The 19,305-nt window shown below is 42.9% G+C and overlaps 1 protein-coding gene across 4 annotated transcripts in view; it reads left to right on the forward strand.

The window, feature by feature from the left end:
- SEMA5A (semaphorin 5A) overlaps positions 1-19,305 on the forward strand; it is a 492,799-nt gene that overhangs the window by 331,485 nt on the left and 142,009 nt on the right. For all 4 annotated transcript variants that reach the window (XM_082622624.1, XM_082622623.1, XM_082622626.1 and 1 more), the window contains 2 exons: positions 12,636-12,921; positions 17,722-17,857. In XM_082622624.1, the coding sequence (XP_082478750.1) occupies positions 12,636-12,921; positions 17,722-17,857 (422 nt within the window). The remainder of the gene's footprint in view (positions 1-12,635; positions 12,922-17,721; positions 17,858-19,305) is intronic.

The following is a 19,305-nucleotide window of genomic DNA, read 5'->3' on the forward strand; positions in this document are numbered from 1 at the left end:
CAGGGCTGGCTATGACACCTTCATTGGGTTTTCTCTTTCCCAGCCTGTGTGATCTGACTCCACTGCTACTTTGCCCACGTGCCCTCTCAGCATCCTTTAAGGCGGAGTGCGCATTTCCCTGGCTGTACCGTGCCTTCCTCACCATGCTCCTTCCCATGTGCTGTTTATGCTGTTCTTTCTTCCCTTGAGTTTTGCCTCATCCGTAATTCCTTCTCCTCTGTAGCTTCAGTTGAAGTTGCAGTTTCCCCAAGACTCGGTGGGTCCCTTTCATCCCTTCTGGACAGGCGTTGTGCATGGCTGTCTTCACCCCACGATACTGGAGCACGTGGTCCCTGTCCTGCTCCAACCCCACTCACGTTCCCATTTCACCTGCAGAGAAAGCTGAGACAGTGCTGGCCAGCCCCCAATGCTTCCCTGTGCTCTCTCCTACCCACTCTTGCTCCTGCTTTAACCTCTTACATGCATTACCATTGGCTCCCTCCTCTCTTCCAGGGATTAGCAGACATTTTCTATAAAGGGCCAGAGAGCGAATATTTTAGATTTTGCATCCGTATGGTCTCTGTTGCAGCTTTTCAATTCTGTCATCGTAGCATGAAGACAGCCATCATCAATGCAGACACGAATGCTGCATGCACATACAACTTTATTCTTAGCCAGCAGGCAGGATCTGGCCTGAGGGCTATAGTTTGCTGGTCCTTGTTCTATCTCGAGAGCTCTCAGCCCCAGGCAATCCAGCTGGCCAGTGGGTTTAGCTCCATTGTCTTTGCTCAAATGCCGCTTCTCAATGGGACCTCGCCCCTGACCAACTTATTTGAAGGTGGCCCATCTAGCCCTCTTGATTCCCTGTAGCCACGTTAGACTTTTATGCTTAGGGTTATGCTCTTTTAGTACTTGTCTCCTTTCCTCCGCTAGAATGAATGTTCCCTAATGGCCAGGCTTACTTGTTGGTCACTGATGGATCCCATATACTTTCTACAGTGCTGGACACATAGTAAACACCCAATACATAATTTTTGAATAAATGAATTAATAGATGAGTAGTTTACATCTTTGTTTTCCCCACCCATGAGTTTCTGAATTTCTTGAGGACAGGGATTAGGTGAGATTAATTTTTGTGTGGTCAGCATTTCATATAGTGCCTGAAACACAGTTGAGGCTCCATCAATATTTGTTGAGTGACTAGGAGATAGGCACATTTCATAAGTAGCAGAAATATGAATTTTGTTGTTAACAAAGGGAACGTGTCATATTAGTTGTAACCCAGAACTTTAAAAATATAGATTTGTATGTTTGAAACTGATGCAGGTCCAAACATTTAAAGAATCTTCTTTTGCCATTCTCATTTGGACTCCCATTTTCAACCATTACATATTCAGTTAGTTATCAAAGACAGTGTGATTAATTGGATAATGTTCTGAAGGAATTTGAAACATTGAGTTATATGTTTGGTCATGACTATAAGTTTCAAAATCGGATTTTTTCCCCTGTGCCAAAATCACTCTTCAAACAAACTTATGTGTTTAGAGAAATACCTAAACAGCCTTAATGCATTAAAATACTAATTGTTAATAACCCTTATTAAATGATTATGGTAAAGCAGGGTAATAAATGTTTAATGGTCTATGCTTAAAATAGAGAAACTGTAAAACGTGCCTTCAAGAAACTGGCAATCAAATCAGGGAATCAGTCAACCCATGAAAAGGGGAAAAAAAAATCTCCAAATTAACACTGTACAAATTGAGTTTGTGGGTTCTGGGGGAACCGATTGCTTGCATGGACTAAAACCTCGGTAGGAACTTGGAAAAAGGAATCTATCAGTGCGCTTTCAGCGTGGACATCTTCGGGGGCCTAATCTCACTGGCAGGCAGCGACCTGCTTTTTTTCCTTCCCTGGAGGCAGCGTTTGTCTCTCTCTTGGGTTTTTTCCACAGAACTCTGCTGGTTCCTCCCATTCTCTGAGATTCCAGGCTTGACCTCGCCCTGGAGGAAAACACACTTGAAATCCATTGTATCATTTTTAATGAGCTATTATGTTTCCAGTTAAGAAAACTCTATAACAATCTCAAATTCTCCTGGTTTGAAATAACTCTATTGATGTTACCCACGCATTAAATAGACTGTTTGAGGTCTTTAAAATACAATGATTAACCTTCTAGTGATTAAAGATAGCTTACTTGGAAGGAGAAAAATCCTTTCTGTGCTTAACTCAAGGAAAAATAGTTTCTGCTTATCATGAAGACAGGTGCTTCGTGGAGCTCCCTGCTTCTCCCTGGGAGCAGACACCACTTTTGGGGGTCCAGACACGGCCAGGCTTGGGTGACCCTGTTGGGCTCCATCCTGGGGACAGTGAGATCACTTCTGGCAGTCTACACAGTGCAGTCCCTGAAGGTGTGAACAGTCTGCAATAGGCTCTCCCTGGACAGACAAGATTTGCTAAAGCAGGAAATTCATAAATGCAGGCAGAGTTCCCAGACAAGCAAAATAAAGACAAGAGGGGCCTGGGAATGAAATATACTTGTTTAGGAAATCTGTGGTGTTATCAAGGAAAAGAAGCTGGGTAAAACCCAGAACAAAAATCACGATTGTATAGTCAGCAGCCTAGTTTTGTACTTTACCAGACAGCACCTGGGGAGATGCTTTCAGAGGGGTGTCCTTGTGAACAGTGGACTCTGTTCAGTACTGCAGCTGAAAGGCTAACAGCTGACAGCTGACTCGGGAAGTTTCAACTTGTTAAGGTGATGACACGTGGACTTAGAGCATGGGAGCAAAGCTGTGTGACATGAGACCCAGCATGACGAGCTGCCCTTTTCTAATTTTCAGGCTTGATCAAGCCTATCAGAGGGCATTGGGCAGATTGTCTATCTTGTGTGGGATGGATGTAAACACCCTTTGGAAAGAGTGTTGTAAACCAAGTCTGATGATCTTTATAGGGTCAGAAAAGAGTTTAAATAAATGGCCTCCCTGCATACCATTTGTCTGTCCGTGCACCTGCTGGAGCCTCTGGTACATCCAGTTGTTACTCCAGGTGCAAGGGGGAGTCACAGTGGCTCTTTACAACTTACCAGGTGGATGGAAGACTCCATATAGTTGTTATCTGAACCAGGGCCACATGCTGAAGCATGCACGAGCTAGGATTTGAAGACAGATCCCTCCCCCTCTGTGGGCTCCTGGCCTCCCCTTTGTTTAGTCAACATCTTAGGAAATACCGCCACCATAAGCTGCCTCCGTCTCTCTCCTGATGTCCACATTTTTATGCACAAGTTACCATGGAAGCGGGATACAGGGACTTTGGAAATAGTGGCCGGTGCTTCTTGATTGGTGAAAGCTTGCAAAAGGAGATGGAATGAACTGGGGTTATTAAACCCAAAGAAGGAGAGCCTGTGGGGTTATTTAACACAGCCCTTTATGGACACAAACATCTGGTAGGTGACAGGAAGGAATCAATCCTTGTGGTGCTCTTTGAAAATAGTGTTGTGTTCTGTCCTGGTCATTGAGTGCTGAGGTCCTGAAAGTTGAGCAGCCACAGAATCCCTTTAGTCTTGTGATGAAGGCTCTATACTTTGCCAATAAGTCATTTTGTCACCAAACTCAGGTTCGGCTGCATGTTCCTCAAGCATCCAACATTGAGAGACAAGTGTTAGGTAAAGGGAAATATGGCTTTATTGAGGAAGCCAGCCATTCTGGGGAGAAGGTGGACTCATGTCCCCAGGAACCAACTTCCATTCCCCAGGTTTTGCTCAAAGATTAAACAGGGAAAGGAGGAAGAGGCCACATGCTGAGGAGAGAGTTGAAGGGTACATGATCAACTCTTGGATCTTTTTCAGATTGAGTGGTGGTGAGGTAGCCAGGAGTAAACATCACTGACCTTCTGGTTCCACCCAGTTTGGGGTCTCCATGCTTATGGGCAGTGTACAGTTAATTTCTTCCACCCTGTGGGGACTTCAGTATCTGCAAAACAGCTCAAAGGACATGCCTCAGAATATTATCTATAGCCCTTGAGGAGGAAATAAAGGTCCTTGACTTTGTTTAATGGCTAAATGATTATTACTTTGTCTTGCTTGACTGTTTTCCTTTGCTTCTATATTTTCCCATTTCTCTGATTAAATTTTTTCTTTGGCCAAATTTTTTTTTTTTTACAGACAAGAGACAGGCAGAGGACAGTGGGGGGGGGTGCGGGGGGGCATTTGTTCTGGGAAGGGTCCTGCTCAGTTGCAATTTGGACTTCCAATTTACACATTTCAGAAGAGAATGGATGGGGCTTCCCTGGTGGCGCAGTGGTTAAGAATCCACCTGCCAGTGCAGGGGACGCGGTTTTGAGCCCTGAACCAGGAAGATCCCACATGCCGTGGAGCAACTGGGCCCATGTGCCACAGCTACTGAGCCTGTGCTCTAGAGCCCATGAGCCACAACTACTGAAGCCCACGTGCCACAACTACTGAGGCCTATGTGCCTAGAGCCCATTCTCTGCAACAAGAGAAGCCACCGCAATGGGAGGCCCGTGCACCGCAAAGAAGAGCAGTCCCGGCTCGCCACAGCTAGAGAAAGCCCGCGCGCAACAACGAAGACCCAATGCAGCCAAAAATAAATAAATTTAATAAATAAATTTATTTAAAAAGAAAGAGAATGGATAAATCCCACTCTTCCTTCCCCCATCAAGATATTATGAGGCCAGGGATTCTCTGGTGGCACAGTGGTTGAGAGTCTGCCTGCCGATGCAGGGGACATGGGTTCGCTCCCCAGTCCGGGAAGATCCCACATGACGTGGAGAAGCTAGGCCCATGAGCCATGACCACTAAGCCTGTGCATCCAGAGCCTGTGCTCCGCAATGGGAGAGGCCACAACACTGAGAGGCCCACATACCGCAAAAAAAAAAAAAAAAAAAAAAAAGATATTATGAGGCCAGAGGCACCCACTGTATACACTAAGACGTATGGAGACCTGCCTGCGTTAAAAAAAAAAATCCACACAAAGAAGATATGCCCCATTATAGAGAACACAATACACTATATAGAAATTTACTAGTACTTATATAACCACTCACGAAAATGTTTTGATGTTCATTGTCTAGACATCATAGCTGTTTCTTGGTGACAGTCCTGGATCACTCCTGACACCAGGCATGGTTTTTAATATTACTCTTTTTCCCTCTCAAAAGATTTCCAGTTTGGAACGTAAATCATATTTTCATCCTGTTTATAAGATACTCAGTTCTCTGCGTTTCAGTAAATTTGTCTCCATATTATTGTATTAAACTTCTTGTTTTCCCTCAGTCAATGGCCTCTCACATTTTTTCATTCACTGCTGAGCATTGGATGGTATAATATTTGTGTTTTTGTCTTCTTTCTTGCCCTGGCCCTGATCAGCTCAGGAGACAAAGACCAAGCCATCATACGAGTTTACTTATTCTAACTGCAGAATGTTGTAGCCCAGTTTTTTCTTTCAATTAAATCTTGCATATTTTCCTCTTAGTCTTTAAAAATATTTTACAGGCATTAAAATGTCTCTAAGATCTTTGAATTAAAGTTAATATTCCAATTTAAAAACTCCTTAAGTTTTACAATTCAGCAGGTTAAATGATTAATTCCCGAAAGAAGTGAACCTATACATTTAAAATATAATCAAGAAAAAATAAACATGGTCAATGGAAACTTGCAGCTTTGAAAATGTTCAGAGATACATAGTCGTGAAATTACCTATAACTAATTGAGCCCTGGACTGTGTGATTTAGTCAAATCTTACAGGAGATTGGAAAGGCTGCCAGGGTCTTGGTGCTTGGAATGGAGTGAGCCAGCAGGATACAGAAGGATGTCTCTGGCCCTGTGAGCTAGAACAGGTGGACAAATAGCCAGTTAATGGAGCTCCTGTTGACACTGAGAGGGGGAGAATGCTTGGTGAGAGTTTGGGCTCCTAGGGTACAAGCTGATGTGCAGGTGGCAGTTCTCATTTAGGAAGAGACAGCAACATGTCCCTGTGGTACAAGTTACTCCTACTTGGACCGGCAAATCTATGTAAGTAACACACTTTCAACAGAGTATGGTCCCCTGAAGAAGGAAGGAATCATGTTTGCTGGAGCCATGTTTCTCATCTTCCTGAGATGATTTAGCAATGGCTTTCTTTCTGCCGGGGCCTCAGTGAGTGAAGGACCTGAGGCTCCAAAGCTCATGTCACTCTGTCAGTGATCACTAAGGACACGTTTGGACCACATCCCGCTCCCACCTTCACCTGACATGGCCACCACACACACGGGAATCTGGGTCATACGCTTGTGTTTAAAACTCTTCAGCATCTCTCCAGTGGCCCTTGAATTCCAGATTCCTCTCTGTGGATCGCTGGCCTGGCCCAGACTTCTGCCGCCTGTCCTATTGATTCTTTCTGTGCCAACACTAGCTTCCTTCCATTCCTGGCCACCCTTAGGGTCTTCTCTCCGGCTGCTCTCTCTCCTGCTCTTGGCCTGGAGCCCCATCCCAACCTGGCATCTGCCCTTTCCCCGCTCCCTTCCTTTCTGATTCTCGAATTCACCTTGCTGGCCTGGCCCCCATGGTCCTCCTCCTCCCTGTGATGGCTCATTGGTCTGTGTCTTGTTTTTTGCCTTACAATGGCCTTGAGGGCATGGGTTGCAGAATACCCGGGGCCCAGGACAGTAGGACAGCCCCACAGTGGGTGGTAAGGAAGTACCTGGTGATAGAGGTGCTCTGGCTGGTATGCAAGGCTCCACCTCTACCACAGAGCCTCCACCATGTTTGGTTCCAGATCTTCTGAAAGGAACACACACCCTAATTTGATATACAGAATGCAAATCTAATGAGTTAACTTGTTAAGTAAATACTGATGGTATGTTTACCAACATATGCATTTGTAATAATTTATATATTTTTGTATATGTTTATTATTAATTTATGTATTTATTATGTATATGATAGTTTATATATATAAATAGTGACCTATATTTTGATGATTAGCGACCACGTGGTACACACTTGGCATGCTTTGTCTTTGACTTTTCACGATGATACTACATATTGGGTATTGTTATTACCTTTCTAAAAGGAGGAAACTGAGAATGTAGGTTGTTAAGTAATTTGACTAAGTTCATACAGCCAGTAGGTGGAAGTATTGAGCCATATATACATATACCTCGATCCTATACATATGTATGTCACCCACACAAAACATATACACATAAACATGTATATTTATCCATCTATCTATCTATATATCTAATCTTTTCCTAGAAATCTTAAGGAAAGAATTTTAGTATATCAATGGCTTTTAAACCACTTTTTACTTAATTTAATTTTGGTTTAATTAGCCCCTCTTAATAAATCTCTAGATAAAATTAGCTTTACTTTGGAACCCTCTGCAGCACATGTTCATGTAGCTGTGACAAGGGAAACAGTGTTCACAATAAAGAGAGAATCTGAAATCTAGGAATATGCACAGAAATGGTTTTGGTTGTAACTGACATCAACAAATTAGGGAACTGAAAACCTCTGGCTCGCTGTGTGTCATGTCTAAATATTGTTTCCATTAACTTCTTTCTTTATGTGGAATGGCTTGCTAGTTTGAAAACTCAGCCTGGCTTTATTTATGTTTCTCAAATTCTGATCACCTTTAATTTATACATGTTTGATTACTCAATATCATTATGTGAAGTTCTACTAAATATAAATTATTAAAAAGGAAATCAAAAGTAAATCATGAAATAAAAATTATAGCCATCATTTATTGCAAAGCTACTTTGTACCAGTCTCTTTAATCCTTAGGTCGAATTGCTGTACAGGATAAAGGAACATTCCAGATGTCAGTGGTCCAGCCCAGGGTTTCAAGCTGGGATGGGCGAGGTCAAACCCATACAGGCTCCACCCCACCATTTTCTAGTCTGCCTTTGACAGGTGTATCACAAGGTGGCCTTTGATTACAAAATAATTTTGATAGATTTTGATGCTAGTAAGATTTTTATAGAGTTGTAAAATTGGAATTCCTTTACTTTTAATGTCCATTTTCATCAATTTAGACAAATATTTCTATATCAAGAGCCTCTCAGTGATCTACTCAATCATCAGATTGGACCATTGAACCTGGTGCCCCTCCAGACAGATGCAGTAGGCATTGGAATAGACAGAAGACAGAGGGGAAGGATCCATCAGGATGTTCAGTGTTTGGTTTTACATGGTCAGAATCTTCTCAAAGATTTTGATGCTTTTGCTCTTCTCATTGCTCATGTTTATTTATATTGTGCTTCTCTACTCAGTACTCCCATCCGCATGGTCACTATTATGTAAGTCAATGTGCCAAATAAAAGTCCTCATATCATAACACAGTTCTTCTTAAAATCTGACATATTTTGTAGAATATTCTGTAATCTGTAACTCAATATGTTTACAAACATGAGGAAAAAAACAGCTTCTCCATGCATATATTTGTGATAAGCTGACACATACTCACATCTTTTTTATTCTGAATTAGCAGCACCTTCTATTCATGTGTAGCTCTAATAATAATAATGAATAAAGGAGCTCTTTCCTGCACTCACATTCATTGTAGACAAGGAGGCCATTGACTGATTTATGGCTCGTTCAGTTCACTCAGGAGTGACAGATACTAGCTTATGGTGAATTGCATTTTAACAAGAGACAGAACTTCAACAATGGAATGGAAACAATATGCATATTATTATCCTGCCTGGTGAGATTTAAACATCCCCTACCTCCAGATTTAGATCTATAAATGCAAGAGCTATTTGGCTGTCTATTTAACAATGATTTCTGCTTTTCTCCTATCTTTGGAAAAGGAATAGGATGCTGGCTGAGTTTCAAAAGGCTCTGGAGTCTCCTGATGTGACAGCAGGTCACCCAGTCAGGGTCCATCATCCGCCTGCAGGACCACTGTGGGACCGCAGAATGTGTTTCCAAGTGTAGTTTAGCTCCCCAATTAAAATGACCTGTAGTATGTGGTGAGTTAGAGAAACACATACACTACGTACCAGGCACAAGTTCTTCCCTTGTTTCCCCAGCAGGAAAAAATATAGTTGAGCATTTCTATCTAAAAGACTCTTGGTCACCCTATCATAAAGTGGGTTTGCGGTGGTTTGGAGAGACATTGGAGGTTCTCCATGGAAAGAGGAAGCTGTGGGCTAATCTGCTTGGCATGATTCAGTACTCCTCCCACATGAGATACCTGGGTGAAATTGTTCAGTGGGTGGACAGTGAACATGACAAACACAGGGAGAGGCTCCCACGGTCCCTAGAGGGCACTCCCGGACTCTGGTGGGCAACATTGGAAACGTCGTCTCTGGAGTTGGGGCAAACGCTTCCCAGCAATATTCTTGTTTCATAAGCCCTTGGACTGTTGGCTTCTTCCTCCTGCTCTTCTTTCTGTGGCATCCTTGATGGCTCTAATAGCTCCAGAGTAAAGATTCACCTGGGCATCTGTCTTCCCCTCTGGTCTGTTCCCAAGCCCTCCTCACCTTGATTCCGAGTAAATCCACTCACCCCTTTGGTTTCTAAAGCATTGCCCAGAATTCCAAGACCCGTTCTTGAATGTTGTTAATGTAACTGATTCTTCTCTTGCAGTCCATTATTTTCTTCAGTGTAGTATAAAGGTACGTGTATAGGCTGTGAAGTCAGATGGTCTGGATTCGGGACATAACCCAACCCCCATTGCTGGCTGTATGAACTTGGGCAGGTTCCTTAACCTCCAGGATTTAGTGTCTTCATCTATGAAATAGGAGGTGTCACACAGTATCTCCCTCTATAATTCCTGTGCGTTTACTGAGCTTATGAAAGGGGAGAACCCAGCTCAGAGCCTCACACAAGAGTTTAGCACTCGACAGCGTTTTTAAACTATAGGCCAGCCTTGAGCTGGAAGAAACCAAGGCAGATCTGTTTACTTTTTCAGCTCCTCGACTTCCTACTCAAGACTTCCTAGATACCGTTTACTATGTAGTTTGCATGCTGTTTGTCCCCAAGTTAATAGCAGAAGTAGGTAGTCGTGAGGGCGCTTGATAAACCTTGTGGACTCTGCTTCATACCTCGTCCGCATGTGCTGGGACCTGTAGCTAGACACACCTGTCCTGCATCTTCTTTCTTTGTTTTCTTCATTTTAGATAAGGTTTGTTGTTGTTGATGATGGTGTTTTTTTGCTTGTTTTCAGTACAAGGATCAAACTGCAGTCTGGTTATATGAGCCTGGCTGCAGAACCTGCTCTGATATGATTTAGCCTTCTCTGCAGAATTAGACATACATGTGAATATTATCTTCAGAAACTAAATACAGTTTTGTAAATGTTTCATACCTTTGCTTTTGGGATCTGCTTCAGTGAGTAATTCTCTTTGCGAGACTCACAGTGAATACAGGTTCAAAAATCCCCCAATATTTGCTTTACTTTCCAAAACCACAAGCCGGAGATGTGTAACCTCCTGTTTTTGTGAGCATCTTTCCAGGATATTAAAGCGTACTGTACAGGAAATATTTCTAACTTCCATCTCATACCTGTTAATGCAATCCAGGGTGTTTTGTTTTTTGTGTTTTTTTTAATATCCATTTCAAGTTAAAGCAAGTGATCAGACACTATGTTTGACAGTTTATAAATTAAAATCAGTTCTTATGAAATTCTCTATTACTTAATGTACTTAACATGACTTAAGAACAATAACATGGGCTGAAGAGAAAAGTACATGACATATACAATGGAGAATATTTGTTACATTTTTAGAATGTGAAGTTGAATTAAATTGAAACATTTTGTGATGACAGCAAATATTGATTGAAATTCAGTTGAATTTGACTGAAAACTGGCTGTAGCCTTTCTGAACAGAATAGCAGGGTACTCAGTGCCACCTGCCTGTCAGCCTCTGAATCACTGTCTGCATTTCAGGTGAGCCTGTGGTGGGTCTTCCTCTTAACATTAATGGGTCATTTTGTAGCCAAACATATTTTTAGTTGTCCCGCCAATAGCATGTCTGTTGGTACAGTCTGATTGGATCTGGCATAGTACAAGGCCAGTTGAATTGTCCTACAGAGCTAATTGTCCCTGAAATGTGTCCTTGTGGATATAGCTGTTGTGTGTATCTTTCCATTAATTTTGAACACCAAAGGATATTGTCCTATTATCCTAATTGCACCATAAATTAAGACACTTGCTAATGGAGTGGAGAGCTCTTAGCAATAGAGAGAAGAGTAAGAATCAAACCTGGTTATTAAAGATCAGTGTTAGGGCACACCTGTGTCTGAAAGGGTATCACCCTTATTATCAATAGACTCAAACAGGAAGTTGTGAAGATAACACTTCCAATGCTATGTATGAAATTCAGTTGACAATCTATAATAAATTCCTGAATGCCTGATGAGCACGGTGATTAAGTAAAAGTTTGCCATAATTGTTTCATTTCTAAGTTCCTAATTTTAATCTAATCATGAGGTCAGAATGCTTCCAGAAAATGATTCCATCTCAATACACTTCCCTCCTTTAAATGGATGTCCCAGAAACCTGGAAATAGGAAGATAAGAATTGATCATCACATTTACATGGTCACCATAGTAACAGGAATTGCTAAAGCTGATTCAGGACACTAACCTTACAGTTTCAGTTTTCACAAATGGAAAACATTTTTAAAGTCCTTACTAAAAGCACATAACTTATGTCAAAGTCATGCTCGCGTATATAAGTAAAATCAAAGAATTTTGGTGTCTTCTACACAAACATGATACCAGACTCCTGTATTCTGAACCACATTTCATGTTTCTAATCTCATTTCCTCCCACTGTTTCTTTTTCTTTTCACATTCACATAACCTTTATTATAGTATATTGAAATAATTGTTCTATTTTATTGTTATTGTTGATAATCTCTCACTGTGTCTAATTTATTTTTCCTTTCTTTTTTTTAATCTTTTATTTATTTATTTTCTTTTAAACATAGAAGTGTGTACATGTCAATCCCAAACTCCAAATCTATCCCTCCCCCACTGGTAACCACAAGTTCATTCTCCAAGTCTGTGAGTCTGTTTCTGTTTTGTAAATCAGTTCATCGCCCACTGTTTCTGAAGATTATGTAAGAGTATACAAGCAAAGTACTATCTGTGGCTTTAAAGTGTATTACAAATGTTTGCTGCCCATTTTTGGTGGTATTAATGTGATGTACCTAAGTGCTGCCTTAACTCAGGATGTTTATCCTGCCTTAACTCAGGATGCTTATGTATGATGTTTGGAATCACGCTGGCAATTTCCTGTCACTTAGAGCTCATGCACTGAGTTCTACCCAGTGGCAGAGACCACTAAGTTGCTCTTAGGGCTTCCTGTTTCTTCTATAAGAACCGTGGGTTTCCACACAGAATCAGGTCTCCTTGGAAGAAATACGGAGCAGGCAAGACACAAAGGAGTAGCACATGGACGTTAAGACTTTTCTTCTTTCCTGTTTTTTTGTTTTTTTGATTTTTTACCTTTTTACTTTATATTGGAGCATAGTTGATTAACAATGTGTTAGTGTCAGGTGTACAGCAAAGTGATTCAGTTATACATATATGTGTATCTGTTCTTTTTCAAATTCTTTTCCCATTTAGGTTGTTACATAATATCCAGCAGAGTTTGCTGTGCTGTCCAGTAGGTTGAGACTTTTCTTCTTTCCTGTTGTTTCTAGAACCAAACTTCGTGTCATCTTATGACATCGGGAATTTCACCTACTTCTTTTTCCGCGAAAATGCCGTGGAGCATGACTGTGGGAAGACCGTGTTCTCCCGAGCTGCCCGGCTGTGCAAGAACGACATCGGGGGCCGGTTCCTGCTGGAGGACACGTGGACCACGTTCATGAAGGCCCGTCTCAACTGCTCCCGCCCTGGCGAGCTCCCTTTCTACTACAATGAGCTGCAGGGCACCTTCTTCCTGCCTGAGCTGGATCTGATCTACGGCATCTTTACCACCAATGTGTACGTAACTGGAAATCATTCCTTCCCTGCTTTACTACTCCTTCTGAATGAGTCTACTGTTCTCTGACCTTTGTGGTTTATAAGTTGCTTTAAAAGAAATCTTTCTTCTTTTACTGGGCTAACAGCCAAAAGAAATTTTGCGTATGAATTAAATGTTACAAAAAGTGATGTGATTTCTGAGACTGGTATTAGGAAAACAAAGCTAATCAGAAAGTTTTGATCGATCCTTATGTCATGGTAGCATCAAATTATTCTCTGTAAGGTTTTCCTTCATGACTTACCAATGTGCTCTGGGCGCTTTTTGAAATGCTGGAATGTATTAGATGTCTTTTTTTTTTTTTCCCTATACACAAGTGATGTCACACATATGTCACTGCATAATGAAAACAGTGTTGTCTGGAGAGTTTGATCTTTGAGATAATGTAACTCTTACCTGGACCCCTGCTCATGTAGGAAATGCACCTTCTCATTTTCCCATAGCTGCACTGTAAACTATTCTTCTAGATGATGGCTAACTTAGGCATTTCTAAAATGATGATTCTACTTTTTAAGTATTTTTGTAAAAATTACAGTATTTGATTTCTTGTGGGGAGGTACTTCTATTTGGACTAGGCAAAGCATATGAAGTTGCCTGTCTTTCATTCACTCTTTGTCTGGTGGAGTGTAGATGAACCCCACACTTAATGTCCATTCTTAACTGATGTGTTAAGACTCCACAAGACCACACCCCACCCCCAGGAATCACAGAGGCTCTGAGCTCCACTTTTCTCAGCATTGGCTGTGGGCATCATGATTCTACAGTGTGGGTCCTGCTTTGCATCACCTCTGAAATCTCTTAACTGGTGACCTAATGGTTTGGACAAAAGCCAAATATCTGTATCCAACATAAAGAATATGAAGCAGGATGGGTTAAAAGTGCCGATCCATGGGGTGGGATGACCAACCATCCAGGTTTGTCCTGGACTGCCCAGCTTTTAACACCAAGGACAGCCCTGCATCCTGGGAAACCTCTCGGTCCTGGGCGAACGAGGACAGTCGGTCACCCTGTGATGTTTCCTCAGCTTCCCCAGTCTTGCTAACTTACTTTTTCATCTCTTCTGCAATCAGAAGCTTGCCCATGAATTGCATTTCTGAAGAATCACTTTATCTGCATCTTACTTCCTTCTTACTTTCCCCTCCCGTTCTTCCTACAGCTGAGCTGAAGTGTTAACGTTCGCTTGATAATGACGTTTACTTGTGAAGGGTCTTCTTTGTGACATGAAGTAAGGAAAATTAGACTAAAATGGACGGCTCCCTCCCCCCCGTCCCCAACCCCACTACGCCCATCTTTCCTGTAAATCTGGTTTTCAACCCCAGAGGTTATTTTCTCTCCTTGATATGTTTCTTTTGAAAAAAAAAATCAGTGTATAGTTTCTGAAGTTGATTTGCCTTCTGAAACCTTGTTTAAGAAGTAGTATAGGCTGCACAAGATGGATGTTCACTTGTTCTGTTGACATCAGTTTTACACACAATGGGAGCTTGGCTTACTGAGCTGTTCATTCCCCTGGCTCCAGGCAAAAACGAACAATTTAAAAAGTTATAAAATTACTGTGTCTGGGCCATTCCAAGAGGGTGGATAGTCAATTTGGATACTTGCAAAAATATGTTTCAGACTATTCCAGATTAGTTGTTCAGTGTTTCAAATGCCCATCATGTTGGAAATCATCCTATATGGGGCATCTATACTAACAGAAAAAGAATTGCTAGACTTCCCTTTCTCTCTTGAATACTTATTCTCACTAGGTCTTGGGAACAACTTTCTGATCTTTTCATCTCTGATCCCATATGTTCTGCCTGTGCTCCCTCTCCTGTCTCTGCCTTGCTCTTACCCTCTCAGGAGGTGACCACATTCTTGGTAAGACTTGCTCCAAATTGAAAGAAAGTGACAGTTTGAGGTACAGGTTATGTCCTGTCTCTGAACTGATAACTAAAAATGCCCTGGCTAAGCTTTCTGGTGCTTTTGCCCATAGGGTTGGTTTGTCCCTGTATATTCATCAAGGTCCCTAGCACTGGGGAATGGGGATAAAGTTCACTCTTCCAGCCCATTCTGTCCCTAGCACTGTGGGGTTTTCTCAAACCCTGGGGCATGAGTTGGGCTGCAGGAAATGGTACACTCCTGCAACAGAATCTCTGAAGGTTTTGCCTGTGTTTTTCCTGGAAATCTAAAAATGCTGGCTCTCAGATAATGTAGTAGGAGGAGTGGGAGAGGGCGAGACTTTTGATTTCCCTTCCCTCCTTAGGAGATGTAGAGCTAGGAGGAAGTTCTCTACTTTTCTGCCAGCGGCTTCCAGCAGATTAAGGAAGGAAACTCTAAGTTCCCATATTGTTGGGCTCACCAAGGGCCGGGGGGCTACCTCCACTTTTACCTGACTGGGCTTTAAACAAGTAAAGAAATAAAACAGAGCATTAGATGAAGGCCACGTTATCACCATGACTACTGATAGAGCCCAGCTTGTGATATGTGATTGAAGGTCTGTTAGCCAAATGGGCTTATGACTACCGACCCCAGCTTTAAGCAGACGCATCCACAAGGTCACAGTAGTCTAGACCTGGGCTGACCTCCCCTGCGTGCAGGGACAGGCAGGAGAAGGTGAATGCACAGTTCTAGTGGGCAGGCCTATCCCAAGAAGAGCAGGGGAAGAGCTCCTGGGGAGTCACCCATGTCCTTGCTCCCCACCCTTCTCAGATCACCACAAGTTAAAGGGCAGAGGGAGAACAGGAAAGTGGGTGTGTGTGTGTTGCGCACATTGGCATACATGTGCTGTACCGATGGGCCTCAGCTCACTGAGGGGCAAAAAGAAGTATCCACCAACACCTGTCAGGGATGTTCAGGCTGGCAGCCATGGGGACATCCACAGTGACACCAAAGACCCCGCCCAGCCCCCTTCAGAGTGAGTGAACGCGGTAAACTGAGAAATGGAAAGCCAGCAAGGAGACGATACATTTCTTCTCTTCCTGGGAAGAAGCATAGCAATGGGGTCAAAGGCATGAACCCCTGGACCCCATGTAAATCCTGCTTTACTTCCGCTCAGCCTGTGACTTGGGTTCAGTAACCTCCCTGTGCTTTTGTTCCTACATCTGTCAAATCAGGCTGGTCTCAGGGTCTAGAGGTTCCCTGTGATAAATAAGATGCTCCCTTTCAGGCACTTAGCAGAGGGCTCAGGGAGGTGTTATTAACACTCCACCCGCGACTGTCACTGTGCCAGGGCCAAGGCGTGGTCACCTGGTCCCCAGGTAGAACCCCTCCTGTGGGTCTGGCTGGCCATTATTGCTCCAGCAGAGCTGTCTTTGGCTTCTCGCTGAAGTCCAGTCACGTGTCCAAAGGCTAATTCTTCCTTACACAATTTGACTTCTCATCTTCTTAAAAAAAGAATAAAATTAACAATATGAATAAGTTCATATTTATCGGTTATCAGTTTATTTGCCAGCAGTGAGGGGTATGCGTCTTCCCACCAGACTCTTCTTTGTGCTGGAGCTTCCAGAGGGAACACACACCCCTGCTCTCAAGGCTCTAACCTTCCATGGGGGTGTTTTTTATTACCATCCACATAGAGCTGTCACAAAGAATTCACAAATTTCCCTTTTTGGTACCAACCCACCTGGGGTTTCAGTCCTACTCCCCCATTTAGTGGCTGGGTGATTTGGGGCAGTTGTCTTGACCTCACTGGGTCCCAATTTCCTAACAATGAATTTCCCCTACCTTATGAAGCTTAAATGAGTTGGAGTTTGTAAAGCCTTTAGAAGGTGTCTACCACCTATTCAGTATTTTTCAGATGAACCAAGTTTAAGGTAGATATTTCCATTTTGGAGTTTCTTGACTTTTTCTTTGATTCAGGGGGGGAAAATGGATAAGCAGACATGTTATTAGCTAAAAGCATTAACACGAAATTTTAAAACCATAGCTAAGCTCACAATGCAGATTTATTTAACAACAAAAAATATTGCTGTTTCCACTTAGTAAAGGGAACGGGACTCTGAGAGCCTCTCATTTATAGCCTTCAATTCTGCACAGCTTGAATTCTAAATTAAGGCTTCAAGATGTCCTGTGTCAGTGCTGTGTCAAATGTTTCTCTCTGACCCTTTAAATTTAAAATTATTTTTAAATTAAAAAAATATAGATAGATAGATAGATACATTATATATATATACACACACACACACACATATATATATATATATATATATATATATATATATATATATGTATGTATATATATATATATATGTAAAGGGTCTCTGACGGGCACTTTTTCCAAAATGCTTTTAGTTGGTATTTTTTTAAAGGATAGCATATAACCACAACTATCTGGGGCTTTTTTAAAAAGCAGCAGCAGCAGCTTGCCCCACTGCCAGCTAAAGTAAGCAGATGAACAGGTGGGGAGAGCCCTGCTAGGCTGATGAGGAGTCCATCCACGGGAGGAGAAAGTCTTTTCCCTTCAGGAATTCAGAAGGCATAACATACAGCTCCTCAAAAGCCTTTGTCATTCCCCTTGTGGCCGAGTGAATTCATCTCATCTGGCAGGATTATGAGTGTCATAACTGCTAAATACCCTTGTTCCTAGAGTGAAGTGTTTGTTCCCCTATAAAGAAACCCCAGGGGGACACGGTTCACTGCTTCAGCTTCATCCTCGGGGTGTTTAGGAGACTAATGGTGAGTCTTCCCCTAGAAGGTGCTTCCTTGGCCCCCAGGGCCCGTGGGAGGACAGCGATCGCAGTGGGGCTTTCTGACCTGCCTTCTCCTTTCTCTTCCTCGGCTCCCAGGAACAGCATCGCTGCCTCCGCCGTGTGCGTCTTCAACCTCAGCGCCATCTCACAGGCCTTTAACGGGCCCTTCAAGTACCAGGAGAGCTCTCGGTCCGCCTGGCTCCCGTATCCCAACCCTAACCCCAACTTCCAGGTAATTCTGGGGACAAAGGGACACTCTTCCCATCGTTCCCGCACATAGCATGCAGAGTCCTTGTGTAGACAGACTGGCTGGGGAGATTTAACCCCCCAGCGCATGCACAGTAAGGCTGTGAGCCACTGCCACCCAGCCCCTGGGGACAGCCCCACACTCGGCTTGTCTCATGTAAATAGACCGAGGCCTTTTGTCTACTGAGGCGCCTGACCAAAAAAGGGCCTTTTGTCAGCTGGGACGCCTGAGCCTGGACTGAAAAAGGCCAGCATAATGCAGCAGGTTGGGAGTCCAAGCTTCAATTAGTACTAATGATGGTGGACTCTGTGTACCCAGAAGCTCTGACTCCTAATGAATGATGCTGTAATGAATGGGGTCCAGGACACAGAGCAGTGGAGATGCACAAACAGAATTTGAGCTCTAATTGGGAATGTGGTGAGATTTCCCCTTGAGGTGAATGGGATGTGATGGGGCAGCTGTGAGGGAATAAAGAGCAGGTGGAGGCCATTCATGTACAAATCACAAAATTGCCACATGTTCAAGCTGTAAGAGGCTCTGTACATCATCTCCTCTCATATACCCATGTTCAGAAGAAGCTGAAACCCAAAGAGATGAAGCCATCTACTCATGTTTGGTCAGTCAGCAAGTGTATTAGTCAGCTCGGGCTGCTGTAACAAAATACCACAGATGGGAAATTTATTTTCTTGTGATTCTGGAGGCTAGAAGTCCATGATCAAGGTTCTGACCAATTCACTTTCTGACGAGAGCTCCCTTCCTAGCTTGTAGACGACCACCTTCTCACTGTGTCCTCATGTGGCTTTTTTTTCCTCAGTGAACATGGAGTGACACTAATCCTATGAGATCAGGGGCCCACCCTTATGACCTCATTTGACCTCAGTCACTTCCTTAGAGACTCCAACCCCAAATACAGCCACCCTGAGGGTTAGGGTTTCAACATATGAATTTTGGGGAGACACAGACATTCATGCATAACAGCAGGCTTCCCTTGAGGGCCTTTCTTCTGAGAAGAACTTTCATAGCATTGGCATCATCATCATCATGGGTGTAATTTTTAGAACCACCAAGTTCCAGACACTGGGCTCAGTGCTTCCCACGTATCTTGTCGCATTCTGGCAACTGTGCTATGATTGGTAACAGCTTCTCCCACAGACAGAGACGGGCATTCGTTGAACCTCAGAGCACGTAATTAGGCCAAGGACACTGGCTGATTAGTGGCTGAGCTGGGTTCCCAACCCCAGTCCTCAGATACAAAGCCTCAACCTCTTCCGACTAGAGAAACTTTAGTTTCGTAACTAATCAGTACTAGAACTGGGTCCTGTATCTAGGCCTCAAAATTCTGATGGGTTTGTTATCCCAACACATGAAAACTCTCTGGCTTTTGAGAAAACTGCTAGTAGGGAAAAGTTCAGTTACTTTACACTTTACTTGGA

Source organism: Mesoplodon mirus, assembly GCF_964341445.2.
Source record: "Mesoplodon mirus genome assembly, chromosome: 5".
NCBI lineage: Eukaryota > Metazoa > Chordata > Mammalia > Artiodactyla > Ziphiidae > Mesoplodon > Mesoplodon mirus.